The sequence below is a fragment of the Carassius carassius genome, chromosome 31 (assembly GCF_963082965.1).
Source record: "Carassius carassius chromosome 31, fCarCar2.1, whole genome shotgun sequence".
NCBI lineage: Eukaryota > Metazoa > Chordata > Actinopteri > Cypriniformes > Cyprinidae > Carassius > Carassius carassius.
In genome coordinates, this window is record NC_081785.1 from 24,683,879 (window position 1) to 24,700,417 (window position 16,539).

Below are 16,539 nucleotides of genomic sequence, written 5' to 3' on the forward strand. Positions count from 1 at the left end.
TCTCCAGAGTCGAGTCAGGTTCCAGTGAACTCTCCAGAGTCGAGTCAGGTTCCAGTGAACTCTCCAGAGTCGAGTCAGGTTCCAGTGAACTCTCCAGAGTCGAGTCAGGTTCCAGTGAACTCTCCAGAGTCGAGTCAGGTTCCAGTGAACTCTCCAGAGTCGAGTCAGGTTCCAGTGAACTCTCCAGAGTCGAGTCAGGTTCCAGTGAACTCTCCAGAGTCGAGTCAGGTTCCAGTGAACTCTCAGGTGCTCATGAACCCTCCAAAGTCAGGGTTAGTCACCGTCGCCCTTTCAGAGTCAAGTCAAGTCACCGGTGGCCTTCAAGGACAGAGTCAAGTCACCGGTGATCTTCAAGGACCGAGTCAAGTCACAGTTGATCCTCAAGGACCGAGTCAAGTCACAGTTGATCCTCAGGAACCAAGTCAAGTCACCAACGATCTTCATGAGCAAAGTCAAGTCATCAACGATCTTCATGAGCAAAGTCAAGTCACCATTAACCTCCGTGAACTAAGTCAAGTCACAGTTGATCCTCAGGAACCAAGTCAAGTCATCAACGATCTTCATGAGCAAAGTCAAGTCATCAACGATCTTCATGAGCAAAGTCAAGTCATCAATGATCTTCATGAGCAAAGTCAAGTCATCAATGATCTTCATGAGCAAAGTCAAGTCATCAATGATCTTCATGAGCAAAGTCAAGTCACCATTAACCTCCGTGAACTAAGTCAAGTCACAGTTGATCCTCAGGAACCAAGTCAAGTCACCAACGATCTTCATGAGCAAAGTCAAGTCATCAACGATCTTCATGAGCAAAGTCAAGTCACCATTAACCTCCGTGAACTAAGTCAAGTCACAGTTGATCCTCAGGAACCAAGTCAAGTCATCAACGATCTTCATGAGCAAAGTCAAGTCATCAACGATCTTCATGAGCAAAGTCAAGTCATCAATGATCTTCATGAGCAAAGTCAAGTCATCAATGATCTTCATGAGCAAAGTCAAGTCATCAATGATCTTCATGAGCAAAGTCAAGTCATCAATGATCTTCATGAGCAAAGTCAAGTCATCAATGATCTTCATGAGCAAAGTCAAGTCACCATTAACCTCCGTGAACTAAGTCAAGTCACCAACGATCTTCGTGAGCAAAGTCAAGTCACCAACGATCTTCATGAGCAAAGTCAAGTCACCAACGATCTTCATGAGCAAAGTCAAGTCACCAATGATCTTCATGAGCAAAGTCAAGTCACCAATGATCTTCATGAGCAAAGTCAAGTCACCATTAACCTCCGTGAACTAAGTCAAGTCACCATTAACCTCCGTAAACTAAGTCAATTCACAGTTGATCTTCATGAACACAGTCAAGTCACCAACGATCTTCATGGGCACAGTCAAGTCACAGCTGATCTTCATGAACCCAATCAAATCACCACAGATCTACCAGAGCCTCGTCACATCTCAGCCGAACTCCCAGAGCCTCGTCACATCTCAGAGCTCTCGTCCTATCCTGTCACGGCCAGGGAGGCCGTCAATGAGCTCTCATTCATTCCGGTCTGGGCTACGGAGACCATCCACCAACTCTCTGTCTGTCCTGTCATGGCCACGGAGGTCCTCCATGAACTAACCGCCTGCCCTGTAATGCCAACGGAGGCCAGCTACCATCTCATCACGGCCATGGAGGCCGCTATTAACCTGTCAATGTTCTCTGTTTCAGTCCCACCTGAGCAGACTTGTGGTCTGGTGCCATCGACTCCACTGTGGTGGTCCTCTGCTCCGCCCTGGTGGGCTTCTGTCCCGTCTGCTCGGCTGTGGTGGTCCTCTGCTCTGCCCTGGTGGGCGGGGGCGGGGGCTATGTCACGATCATTAGATGGAGTGCCCATGAGCTTCAGTAGAGGGCACTCCAGTCAGGACCATTCCACCCATTCACCACCAGTTGTCACTTGGACACTAGCACCTCTCAAACTGTTGCACCACACCCGAACTACATTACCCATGAGTCACTGCATCACAATCACCCTGCCACACCTGCACCTCATTCATCAGCCAATTTCCTTGCCACACCTGCACCTCATTTACACACACACATAAAAGCAGCACATTCACTCTCACTCACTGCGAAGTCTTGTTTAGCCAGTCTGACATTTCCGAGCGTTTTCCCTGTGTTTATTATTCCTGTGTTTTGACCTTTGGACTGTTTATTCCGACTCTGATTCTCCGCTGCCTGTCCCGATCCCTGCTTGTTTCTGATTACGATTCTGGTTATCCCTGACACACCTGACGCCATTCCTGATCTCTGCCTGTATGACCATTCTGTTTAATAAATGCTGCATATGGATCCGAACGCCTCCGACTCCTTGTTACACAGCCAAGTATGGTGACCCATACTCAGAATTCGTGCTTTGCATTTAACCCATCCGATGTGCACACACACACACAGAGCAGTGAACACACACACACACACACTGTGAAACCATTAGGCCACGACTTCCCCACACAACCTTGAATTAAAAATTAAAGTGAAGAATTAGATGTGAACCTATCATGGAGCATTTAGTCTACAGCGCCACCATTTTCCAGACCTGCAATATTCCTGCAGTCTCCGGAATTACAAGTTGTCAGGTTCAAAGAGACTTTGCTTGGGGAAAAAATCCCCAAAATGAATTAATTAGAATAGCATTAAGTATTGTGAAATACTATATATATTAAGACTTTATATATAGGCTTCATGAACAGCAATTTCTGAAATTTGCAATTTCTGTATTAGGTTAGGATTAGGGTAAGGGTTTGAGTTTGAGTCTGAGATAGATCTCTTTTTTTGTCTCATTTCATCTGTAAAAGAAAACATGCCTAATAATTCTGCACCTCTGAATATAAGGAGTTTTTGTCTTCCAGCCTTCATGGACAATTACATATCACTCATAAATGATTAAATAAAAAATGAATGGCAGTTATTAAGATTGATATGGTTTGCAATTAGTAAAATGTGCTTGGAAAAAAAATCACAATAAAACAATATTTTAATGTTTAAGTTTGGAATATTAACTGACATGAATGAATGCTATATAATTATTGTTCATGTTAACAGAGTTAATGTTGATAAATGAACCCTTATTATAAAGTGTTTCTAAAGTTATATATATTGTTCTGTGAATGTGATTTCAAAGTCTAGATGGTTCGGATTAACCCTTTAACTGCCATATCCCTTAAAACCTGACTGCCAGATGGTTATTGTAAATGCATGTGATGCTGGGCACAGTTTTCCTGATGCCACCGGGGTGGCAATGGCATTGGTGGCTTGAGCCCGCCATCGCTGCTTGCAGCTATATTTTATTATTATAAAAATAATAAAATAATATTATTATTTTATTAATAATTGTTAGATGCCGTGTTTCCTGTAGTTTGGCAAAGATTTTGTTTCAAAAACAGTATAAGTAAACAATTTCTTATGATTTTAAATCTGCATTGAACTTTATATCAATATCAAAGTAAAAGGCAGTACTAAAGTCTGACTGTGTGGTGGATGTGTTCAAATTTGATCATCTTAATTCAGGTGAAGGATTTTGAAAGTCTTGACAGTGCTGAGCACTACTGTAAGGTTAACACTGCATGGTGTAAATGTTTGAAAATGATTAACAGTTAACAATTAATTAATTTATGTTAATGAATGAATAAAAAAGTAATCAGTTACATTTATAAAGTAATTGAAAAAATTACACTGCTATTACATTTTAAATAAGGTAACTTGTAATGATATGTAATCGATATGCCCATGACTATATCGAACTTCATTCAAATGTCATGCATGTGCTTTGTCCACTAGGGCACCTGTCAAACAATGTGTTTTTTTTTTCCTTTTTTTTGGCTTGATTTTATTGGTTTTGGGTTGTAGGTAAAGGATAAAAAAAAAGATTTTTTTATTATTTTGTGGACAATGCTCTCTTGTAACCATCTTTATTGTCTCACATTCTGTATGTGTGTTATAGAGTAAAGTGAAGCAATAAAGATCATTTTTTTTAAATTAAAGAACAATATTAAAAGTACTTGTGAAACATCAGTTAGAATTTATTGTTTCTTTGACAAGTAATTAACAAAGTATATTGTATAGTAGGCTGCTTATTACATACTGCAATTGCATACTGTATGTATTAAAAAAAAAAAAACTGATTACTTTTTAATACAGTTTTTGTAAGTTTCAGTCCTAGAGTTTGTAACATCATCTTATTAGATATCAAGCTTGAATTATCTTAGTAGAGCACATTTACTTAACTATTACTATGCATTTTTCTCTTTTAGTACTGGAATTATCTGTGAGTCAGCAGGAGGCATTTGAAGTCTTTCTGAGAGACCATGAAGACCGTTTATCAATTGAAAATAACAGAGCTGTGTTGCAACAAAGGTCAGTGTGTGCTACAGAGTTATATTATTATTTAATGAGATGTCCAATATAGGACATGTGGGTAAATATATTTGTCCCCACCAATTTTTGTCAAAGTCAGTTTTGTTTTAGACACTTTTTGAAAGCCTTTGAAAACAAACAGTGTGTTAAAGGCTAACACAAAGGAAATGTGTTTTCAATGCATTTTCATTCTCCAGTTACATTCAGTGTCACAATTCTCCCGATTTAAAATCTGGATATTTAAGAAGAGTAGAAAATAATATTTTATATTTTAAACTGGGGAGTTAATTTTGAGTTCTGAAACCTGCAGTATGTTTTTATGTAGAGTAACCTTTTAACATTTTGATCCTCCATTTCATGACCCCTTGAATTTAAAAATACATTTGCACTGACCAGCCTGGCATGACATAGAGGAAAGAAAAAACTAAAGTGAGATCTCTTTAACATCTCAAATATTTATCCTAGACAGGAATGAGGTTACTTTAATAACAAATGGAGACTTTTGCTTGAGTCTCCTGCTTTTCAAACTTGTCTCCTGAGACAAAAAATCTAACACTTTTACAATCGTCATCTTTAAAGTTTTAGAAGAAATCTCATCATTACCACACATTGTGTGATTTTCTTAAAACATGCAAACATGCACTTACTATTATTAATGCCATGAATAAGGAAGTAGTTGTAATTCAGCCATACAATGTCCAATCAGCCCCAAACTTCACATGTTTGATAAGAGTCCTTGTCTGAAAACAACTACATGCCGACAGGACAGGACAGGACAGGACAGGACAGGACAGGACAGGACAGGAAAGGACAGGACAGGACAGGACAGGACAGAGGAAAGGAAAGGAAAGGAAAGGAAAGGAAAGGAAAGGAAAGGAAAGGAAAGGAAAGGAAAGGAAAGGAAAGGAAAGGAAAGGAAAGGAAAGGAAAGGAAAGGAAAGGAAAGGAAAGGAAAGGAAAGGAAAGGAAAGGAAAGGAAAGGAAAGGAAAGGAAAGGAAAGGAAAGGAAAGGAAAGGAAAGGAAAGGAAAGGAAAGGAAAGGAAAGGAAAGGAAAGGAAAGGAAAGGAAAGGAAAGGAAAGGAAAGGAAAGGAAAGGAAAGGAAAGGAAAGGAAAGGAAAGGAAAGGAAAGGAAAGGAAAGGAAAGGAAAGGAAAGGAAGGAAAGGAAAGGAAAGGAAAGGAAAGGAAAGGAAAGGAAAGGAAAGGAAAGGAAAAGGAAAAGGAAAGGAAAGGAAAGGAAAGGAAAGGAAAGGAAAGGGGAAAGGAAAGGAAAGGAAAGGAAAGGAAAGGAAAGGAAAGGAAAGGAAAGGAAAGGAAAGGAAAGGAAAGGAAAGGAAAGGCGTGTGGCCATGTATGGTGTCCCATACTTGGAATTGTGCTCTGGATTTAACCCATCCACACACACACACACGTTTGTTTTTGTGAAAAGTGGGGACATCTAGGCGTAATGTTTTTTATACTGTAGAAACTGTATATTCTATCGCCCTTCACCAACCCTACCCCTAAACCTAACCCTCACAGGAAACTATGTGCATTTTTACTTTCTCAAAAAAACTAATTCTGTATGATTATATGTCACAAAAACAAGAGTACTCTCTCTCTCTCTCTCTCTCTCTCTCTCTCTCTCTCTCTCTCTCTCTCTCTCACTCACACACACACACACACACACACAGCAGGCAATGCCCACGGCAGTTGGGGGTTCGGTGCCTTGCTCATTGGTCTCACCTCAGTCGTGGTAGTAATTATGAGTTATAATTTAAAGTGCTACCTGTTAGCAACAGGACATTTCATGTTTTACTCTAATTAAAACTTGCAATGTCCAGTCTGCCCTAAATTTCTGGTTTGATAAAAATCCTGGTCTGAAGATATCTAAAGGCCAATATTCAGTTATAATCATGGCGCCCCCTGTTGGCAACAAGATGATCATTGTTTTACAGGTGCATCTAAATAAATGAGAATGTAACGGAAAAGTTCATTTATTTCATTAATTCAACTCAAATTGTGAAATTCATGTATTAAATAAATTCAGTGCACACAGACTGCAGTTTAGAGAAGGGTCTGGCTGCAAACTTGCACTTGCATTCTCAGACTTGCATTCTCACACACTTGCACTTCCGCTATAGTGACGTCACTTGCAGTCTTTATTTTTTTATTTTGTTCTGTTTATTGATAACTTTTAGTTTGAATCTCTCAACATTTTACAACAGTAGCCAGGTGGTGAAGAAAAGAAAAAAGAAACTAAATTGAAATGTCACTTGCAATCGCTACTTGCACTCTCCGCTACCTGTGAGACTTGCCATTAACACAAATCGTGCGTGTTGCCAAAGGAGACAAGACGCTGAAAAAATTCAGCAAAATAAAAAATAAAGACTGCAAGTGATGTCACTAGTGGAAGTGCAAGTGTCTGAGAGTGCAAGTCTTAGAATGCAAGTCTGAGAGTGCAAGTGCAAGTCTGCAGCCAGACCCTCTTGGTAGTTTAAGTCTTTGGTTCTTTTAATTGTGATGATTTTGTCTCACATTTTATCTCATCTCAAGGCCAATAAAAAAACATTTTTGAGTGAGTTGTTGGCCTTCTAGAAGGTATGTTAATTTACTGTACATGTACTCAATACTTGGTAGGGGCTCCCTTTGCTTTAATTACTGTCTCAATTCGGCATGGCAATCAATTTTGCCTGACAATCCTCATAAGGCTGCAGGTCTCTCGGTTGGTTGTCCGTCTTTTTCTTCCATACTTTTTCCTTCCACTCAACTTTGTTAACATGCTTGGATACAGCAGTCTGTGAACAGCCATCTTCTTTGGCAATTACTGTTTGTGGCTTACCCTCCTTTTGAAGGGTGTCAATTGTATTCTGGACAACTGTCAGATCAGCAGTCTTCCCCATGATTGTGTAGCCTAGTGGACCAAACTGAGAGACCATTTTAAAGGCTCAGGAAACCTTTGCAATTAGTTTTGAATTGATCAGCTGATTGGCATGTTACCATATTCTAATTTGTTGAGATAGTGCATTGGTGTTTTTTTGTTTTTTTGTTAAATGTGAGCCAAAATCATCACAATTAACAGAACCAAAGACTTAAACTACTTCAGTCTGTGTGCATTGACAATTTGAGTCAGATTACTGAAATTAATTTTTCCACGACATTCTAATTTATTGAGATGCACCTGTACATTAACTCAAACATACCATGTTCAATCTAAATCAAACTTCACATGTCTGCTAAAAGTCCTCGTCTCAAGACATCTACATGCCAGTATTCAGTTAGTCACAGCACCACCTTCTGGCAGCAGAAAGTTTGACACATATAAATGACTTTGACATATTCTTCCTATATTTACCACTTTAAATGCAAATTGGCCACCGATCACTGTTTTCCTGAGGCCACCGGGTGGAGGTGGCTCTGGATGCGAGGGCCCTTTCAACGCTGCTTGCAGCTTTAATTAGGGCTCAAGACTGAAGGGGCCCTATTGATTTCCTAAGGACTATTAGGGCCCGAGCACCGGTGGTGCGAGGACCCTCTTGGAATTGCTCCGTTTATTATTATTCTTCCGCTTCTTCTTCTTCTCTAAAATGAATCACATTTTTGAGGGCCTAAACATGCTACAAAACTCACGAAACTTTGCACATGCATCAGAACTGGCGAAAATTTACATCTGATATAGATTTCAGAAGTGAGTGGGGCAAAATGGCTCGATAGTGCCACCTGTTAGATTTCAATGGAGTGTGCCTCAAGCTACATTTCACATACATGCATGAAAATGGGTACACACATGTAACACACCATTACCTACAAAAAAGTATCTTGGTACAAAATCCAAAACCCAAAAGGAAGTAAGTTATTTTTAATTTCCTGTACGATTTTTGTGCAATTTTTGCCATTTCCATGCCTCATACTTTGACAAACTCCTCCTACAGTTTTAATCTGATTATCTTCAAATTTAACGAGAGTCATCATAAGAATTGAGATGTTAAATTGTGAAGATTTTGAGTTTTCATCAAGGGGTGTGTCCCTGGCAGCCTGACAAAGTTTAACGTTTCACTGTGAAACAGGAAGTCACTGCAACTCAGGCAAGCTATATCCAATCTGCCTAAAACTTCACAAGTGTGATAAGTCTTCTGTCCTGAACAAACACCCATGACCAAATTCAGTTATAGTCATAACGCCACCTGCTGGGAACAGTGTCAACAAGTGTTAAATAGGATGGCAACATGCTAGAAACATACAAAAATTAATAGCAACACTTAGCTAAATGCTAAAGCATGCTACTAATGCAGTGAAAAAAGGAAGTTACTGTAACTCAGGATAGCAACGTCCAATCTGCCCCAAACTTCACACATTTGACAAGAGTTATGTACTGAAAACATCAACATGCCTATATTCGGTTATAGTCATAGCACCACCTGTTGGTAAAAGGAAGTGTCATGTGTAACACTGTTATGGACTCCTAGCAATATATTAAAAAGTGCCAGCATGTGATAAATACACTGGCAGCATGCTAGAAACATACTAAAACATGCTAGCAACACTTAGCTGAGTGTTAAAACATGCTACTATTGCAGTGAAAAAGGAAGTTGCTGTTACTCAGGCAAGCGATGTCCGAACTTCCCCAAACTTCACACGTGTGATAGGTGTTTTGTTCCAAACAAACAGCCATGACAAAATTCAGTTATAGTCATAGCGCCACCTGCTGGTAACTGGAATTGACAAGGTTAACACTTTTATGGACTCCTAGGAACAAATTAAAAAGTGTCAAAAAGTGTTAAAAAGGCTGGCAACATGCTAGAAACATAATAAAACATGCTAGCAACACTTAGCTAAGTGTTAAAGCATGCAACCATGGCATTGAATAAGATAGTTGCTGTAACTCAGGCTAGCAACATCCAATCTGCCCCAAACATAGACTGTAAAAAAAGATGGACGACTCGCCTTCGCTCTCTTCCATTGGTCAAAACTGAAGCCGCCAGTGTCCCGATATGGCGCTGACATCTTGGACTTGCGCCTGCGCAGATAGCGATCTAGGGACCAGTTCTGCGCAGTAGCTATGCGCAGTAGCAAGCAGGAAGTAAAGCCTTAAAGCCGCGAAATCAACGGCCCCTTCCCTGTGCCCCGCCCTCACTCTCCCTCGCAGAATGCACATACCGTAATCTGCACTGTTTTGGAAGTGGAGTCCTGCTCCTGTGAACTCTGTCTGCTCCGTTCCACTCCAATCTCATTAAAATAAGGTAAATACAATCTCCTCAGTCCTCCGAAGATCATGAAAAAAGCCTGTTGACGCTTCAGTGCCTCCTTGGCTCAGAGAGCTGTCAATCACAGCTGTCAATCACGACGTCACACCACCGTTTTTAGAGCATTAAATAACTATCTAAAAATCAACTTATTTTAAAAACGAACACTTGAATTTACATTAGCGTGATACAAACTACAGTAAATGACAAAAAACAGCTTCGGACAAAAAGATATTTGAAGGGTAATTTAATTGTTTAGTTGGTCTCTCGTCCCATTGAATAACATGGGGAGGAGGGGTTTATGATCTATACTAGGACCACTCACCAGGGGGCGATCGAGACGTTTTGGCTTCACTTTTCAGGGCTTGTGTGGCACGCTTGGCCCCAAACTTCACACGTTTGACAAGAGTCCTGTACTGAACACATCAACATGCCAGTATTCGGTTATAGTCATAGCGCCACCTGTTGGTAACAGGAAGTGTCATGTGAAACACTGTTATGGACTCCTAGCAACATATTTAAAAGTGCCAGCAAGTGATAAATACACTGGCAGCATGCTAGAAATATACTAAAACATGTTAGCAACACTTAGCTAAATGCTAAAGCATCATATTACTGCAGTTAATTAGGAAGTTAGTGTAATTCAGACATACAGTGTCCAATCTGCCCCAAATTGAAACATTTTAATAAGAGTCCTGTCCTGAACACATCAACATGCCCGTATTCGATGATAGTGCCACCTGCTGGCAACAGGAAGTGGCATTTTTAAAACTGTTATGGACTCCTTGCAAAATAATAAAAAAGCATGAACAAGTGTTAAATAGGCTGGCAACATTCTAGAAGCATACTAAAACATGCTAGCAACACTTAGCTAAGTGCTAAAGCATGCTACAAATGCAGTGAAAAAGGAAATCGCTGTAACTCAGGCAAGCAATGTCCAATTTTCCCCAAACCTCACAAGTTTGACAAGGGTCCTGTCCTAAATAAATCAACATGCCCATATTCAGTTATAGTTATAGCGCCACCTGCTGGTAACAGGAAGTGTCATGTTTAACACTTTTATGTCGGTTAAGTCTGGTTTTTTTTATATTATAAGCGAATTTTGTGTTATTTTTGTCATTTGCATGCGTTGTATTTTAACGAACTCCTCCTAGAGATTTATTCAGATCAACACCAAATTTGGTATGCCTAATCTAAAGGCCTTTGCGATGTTAAATTGCGAAGATCTTGAGTTTTTGTTGAAGGGCGTGTCCGTGGTGGCCTGGCGAATTTCAATGATTCGCCATGAAAAATAAAGTTGCTATAACTCAGACATACAATGTCCAATCTGCCCCAAACTTCACATGTTTGATAAGATTCATAAGAACCTGAACAGATTGACATGCCCATATTCAGTTATAGTCATAGCGCCACCTATTGGCAACAGGAAGTGACATCTTTTACACTGCGACGAACTACTCCTAGAAATTTTATGACATCCATGTCTTTTTTGTGGTCAGTCTAATCTAAAGGCCTGTGCGATGTTAAATTGTGAAGATCTTGAGTTGTCGTTAAATGGCGTGTCCATGGTGTCGTGGTGAAGTTCGATGTCTCGCCATGGGAATAAAAGATGTTATAACTCAGGCATAAAATGTCCGATCTTCCCCAAACTTAACATGTGTGATAAGAGTCCTGGCCTGAACAGATCTGAAGGCCAATATTCCATCGGGTGTGGCAAAATGGCTCGATAGTTCCACCTATGCACTTTCAACATAGCGCGCCTCGAGCTCCGTTTCACGCACATGTACGAAAATCAGTACACACATGTAACACACCAATACCTACGAAAAAGTCTCTTGGTACGAAATCCGAATCCCAACAGGAAGTTGGTTATTTAGAATTTTCTCTTCAAAATTGGAGTTGTTTTTGCCATTTTCAGGTGTATCAACACCAAACTTGCTCAGTGTAATCTAAAGGCCTTTGCGATGTTAAATTGTGAAGATCTTGAGGTTTCGTTAAAGGGCATGTCCATGGCGGCCTAACAAATTTCGATGTTTCACCATGAAAAAAGAAGTAACTCAGACAATGTCCAATCTGCCCCAAACTTCACATGTTAGGTACGACTTCTGCCCTTAACAGATCTACATGTCCATATTCAGTTATAGTCATAGTGCCACCTGCTGGCAACAAGAAGTGTCATGTTTCACACTGTAACAAACTACTCCGAGAAATTTAATGACATCAAAAATTTCTTTTGGTCAGTCTAATCTAAAGGTCTTTGCAATGTTGAATTGTGGAGATCTTGAGTTTTTGTTAAAGGGCTTGTCTATGGCACTGTGACAAAATTTGATGTCTCGCCATAGAAAGAGAAGTTGTTGTAACTCAAACATAAAATTATCGATCTTGCCCAAACTTCACATGTTTGATAAGAGTCCTGGCCTGAACACATTTACTTTTAAATAATTGTTTTAGAAATGTGTATAGAGCATCATTTATAAAAATCTTTCAAAAGAAAAATAATATGTATTTTAAAAAGCTAATGAATTTTACTGGTAATATAGTTTTATATAATCATTTCAAAAATGTTAATAGATCATTAAAAGTATTTTTTAAAATGGTTATAGATCATGAAAAGTGTTGGCAACAATTTATAATAAGCTCTCTTTGGTTTACATTATTTAATGCATTAACTAACATGAACTAACAATGAACAATCTATTTTTTTGATCATTTATTAATCTTTTTTTATGTTAGTTAATCCTATCATTAAAAATATTAATGTTCATGTTATTTCACAGTATATAAACTAATATTAAAATAAAACTGTACATAAAAAATAAGTAAGTATAAATAAGTATTAGTAAATAATTAAAATATTTTTAACTAAGATTTAATTAACATTTATATATACATAGGCTCTATGGCGCCTCCTGGAACACAGTCAGAAATCTTTAACCATAGCTCACACATACTTGCATGTATTTGAGCCGAACATCTTTCACGCTTCATGTTATAGGCTCCACCCAACAGGAAGTCAGCTATTCAGGGTATTTAAAAAAAAAGCATGCTCTGGAATTTGATATACTCTTCCGAGGTCTTTTAACTGGCTGCATCGAAACTCAGTGAACATGATCACAAGACATTGGGGATGCAGAGTTGCCTGGGGATTTTTGATATCTCGAACGGTTTGCCCATGGCGAGACGATGAATTGAATTAGAAACAGGAAGTGCCTAATAGCATCCACATACATTTTCAGATTTTTATCAAGCTTCAGGGGTTTGTTCGTTGTATGATGCTGATCGCATATGTGTGACTTTTAGGAGCCAAAGTTATAGCGCCACCAACTGGTAGTAGGAAGTGTGTCATTTTCAAAATGCTTTTAATTCAGCATCTTATTTTTACTAGGTTTGCTTGAAACTTCATCATAATGTCAAAACAAGGCAGATACAAAATTTTGAGGGGATATTAATAGCTATAATATTGTTTCCATGGCAACGTGTCAAACCTGAATATTCTTTTCTGGTGATTTTGAGGCAGATAACATGCTCAGAATTACATGACACTCAAAATACATATCAGTATTAATGATAGTTTGGACACCGCAGTGGCTGGGACCCAGGCATGGCACAGGGGCTGTACGGCACCTCGTGGAACACAGTCAGAAATCTTGAACCATAGCTCAAACATACTTGCATGTATTTATATGAAACACTGTACACTTATAGATTTCATTGAGCCGAACAACTTTTGCTTTTCATGCAATAGGCTCCGCCCAACAGGAAGTCGGCTATTTAGGGCTGTTTAAAAAGTGCATGCTCTGGAATTTGATAAACTCCAATGAGGTTTTCTAACTGTTTGCCTCGAAACTCGGTGGACATGATCTCAAGACATTGGGGATGCAAAATTGTCAGGGGATTTTTGATATCTCAAACGGTTTGCCCATGGCGAGATGATGAATTTATGGTGAGAAATGAGATACAGGAAGTGTCTACATCCACATACATTTTCTGATTTTGATGAAATTTCAGGAGTTTGTTCGTTGTATGATTCCGATCGCATAGATGTAACTATTAGGAGTCAAAGTTATAGCGCCACCAGCAGGAAGTGTGTCATTTTCAAAATGCTTTGAATTCAGCATCTTATTTTTACTCGATTTGCTTAGACTTGATCAGAATAATGTCAAAACATGGCTGATGTAAATCTGTTGTGGGGATATTAATATCCATTATATTGTTGCCATGGCAACGTGTCAAACTTGAACTTTCTGTTCTAGTGATTTTGAGAAAGATAACATGCTCAGAATTTCATTAAACTCAAAATAAATATCAGTATTAATGATAGGCAGACAATGGAAAAAGTTCATAAAAGGCGTGGAGAAGGGACTCTATAGCGCCACCTTTTGTCCTAAGTGGGGGGGGGGTTAGTTTTAGCTACAGACACCAAACTTGGTACTTAAATTGTTCTTATCAAGCCGGACAACCTTCTAATTTACAGTCATTTGCTACGACCAACAGGAGGTCGGCTATTTTTATTTTTATTGTGGATTTATGAAAAACCAGCCTGTTAATTAATTCATACTCCTCCAAGAAGACACAAGTAGTGCAAACCTTGTCAACTTGAAGCCAATATACTGAAGATGTTAAATTGTGAATGGGTTTAGGATACCTCGAATGGTGTGGCCATAGCGATTTATTAAAGTAACATAAAAAATACAATAGTTATTTTACTATATCTTTACAATTCTTAATTCTATCTCTTCATACTTTTTTTAGATATGTAGAAGTGATCATTCTTAGGAAGCACGGTAAGTTTCATAGCTTTATCATGTTCAGGAGCCAGCATAAAATTAAAACTTTTAAATCAAGCTTGCAATTTTTAATACCAATATTGGCCACCAGATGGATGATTACTTTTAAATAATTATTGTAGAAACGTTTTTTTTTTTTTAAATCTTTCATGTGTTTTATCTATTTTATGTATTGTACTGATAAAATTACCCTCACTTTATTACAATAACATGCGGAAGTATTGTGAAATACTGGATATTAAGACTAATCCTTTATAGGCTTTATGGACAGATAAGTTTTGAGTGACTCTTGAAGGATCAGCACCACATCCTCTTTTACCACTGTTTAAAGAATTTATCTTAAAGAACAGGGGTCGGGAATGTATACGGCTCGCGAGCTGCAACTTTGACAAAAATCATGCGGTTCGCCAGATCTCTTACCCTTTACCAACAAATGATCAATTATGAAAAATAATACATAAATAGAGATCAGCGATTTGTAGCAGAGTCTACATAAGCTGATGAAAGGTTTAAAATTATATTTTTTTACCCACCAATGTGTGTTTTCAGTGCGCATTCAGTGCTGTTTGCTAGAGTCACGACAGCAAACCACTAACTTGTCTATGGTAACATACAGTAGGTAGCCATCGAAAACGGCTCTTTTACCACCGCACATACCGCCGTCGCGTTTGTAAAGTGCATTTGCAGCTTTTGACCACTGAGTGGCGCTTTAACCTCAAGTTATCAAACAAGCGCATCAAAGCACATTTTCGCAAATAGACGTCGGTTTTGCCTCACTGATGTGTTACATTTGATGGCTTCAGTCACAGAAAATGAAAGAAAAATACTATAGTTAAAATATTTAAAATATTTTATATATTTAATATGTAATATTCACAGATGAAAGTTTGGTACTTATGAAGTTATCTGCATTTCTTAGAACGAATTCAAGCAGAGATGTCATCCGTGCCCCACTGGTTAAAAGTGTGTCTAAACTTGATGACATCACACTACAGTGTCAAGTCATCTGAACGCAGTATCAGTACATTTTGTCATAAACAGAACGAGCACTGTGTTCTGTTGTCTTTTGTCAGATCACACCACTCGTGTCCGGTGTAGACCTGGCATGCGTTTTTTAATGGGTTATGTTACAGCCCTGCTTGTTTTTAATGTTTTTATTAAATATCTGTATTGACTGCATGATCATATCATCGTATTATTTACTGCCATGCGACCTACAAAAGTAAGGCTTGGCGAGCCGAGCAACAATTATTGCTGCAGGTTGATTTTTGGCGGATATGCTGTGCTTGTGCTGCTGCAGTCGTCTTGATTTAGTCGGGTGAAACATCTCTCTCACTCGGCAGCAGAGTCTGTGAGAGTGAAGCAGTAACAATTTCCCCTCCGCGCTCAGAGCATTTAATATTCACTCTGATCCGAGCTCACTGATACCAGAAACACCGCCGCCTTCACTCCGTGGATAAAGTATTTCAGTATGTTTGAAATGTTATGTTCATAACGTAGCCTATAAAAAAAATAAAAATAACAGGAGAGTTTCAAAGTGGCTTATTGTGTGTAAACTTTTTTCCCTATCACATGCCAAACTAATAACATTGTAATAATTAAATCTGCTTTCTGCTGTGCACATTTTGTTTGTGAGGAAAATAACAGTGCATTTTTGTCAGTTATTTTATCTAAACAGATCAATGAATTTCTTCAAGGTTTCAAAATCAGATAGCCTACTGATAATGTAGTAGCACTGTAAGATTACATTTGTTTGAATGCATTATTGCTAAAGCCATTGCGTGTGAATGTGCTTTATCTGTTTAAATCATGCTTTAACACGAAAATAATCAGTAAAAGAAATGGACAAAACTCCTTAGACTTTAACATCCCGCTCAACTCTTGCAGTCATTATAACCTTCTGATCAAGCCATAGCTAAATATGTTTAACATGAATTCTTGCTGAATATGCAGTTACGGGCTGTTGGCATGAATTGTACTGGTAATATAGTTTTATATAAACATTTTATAAATGTTTATAGATCATTAAAGGATTTTTAAAAATGGTTATAGATCATGCAAAGTGTTGGAAACAATTTATAATAAGCTCTCTTTGGTTTACATTAGTTAATGCATGAACTAACAATGAACAATCTATTTTTCA

At 38.5% G+C, this 16,539-nt stretch overlaps 1 protein-coding gene across 1 annotated transcript in view; it reads left to right on the top strand.

The window, feature by feature from the left end:
- kif6 (kinesin family member 6) overlaps nucleotides 1–16,539 on the top strand; it is a 306,561-nt gene that overhangs the window by 226,823 nt on the left and 63,199 nt on the right. The window contains exon 14 of the mRNA XM_059519411.1: nucleotides 4,285–4,387. Within this exon, the coding sequence (XP_059375394.1) occupies nucleotides 4,285–4,387 (103 nt within the window). The remainder of the gene's footprint in view (nucleotides 1–4,284; nucleotides 4,388–16,539) is intronic.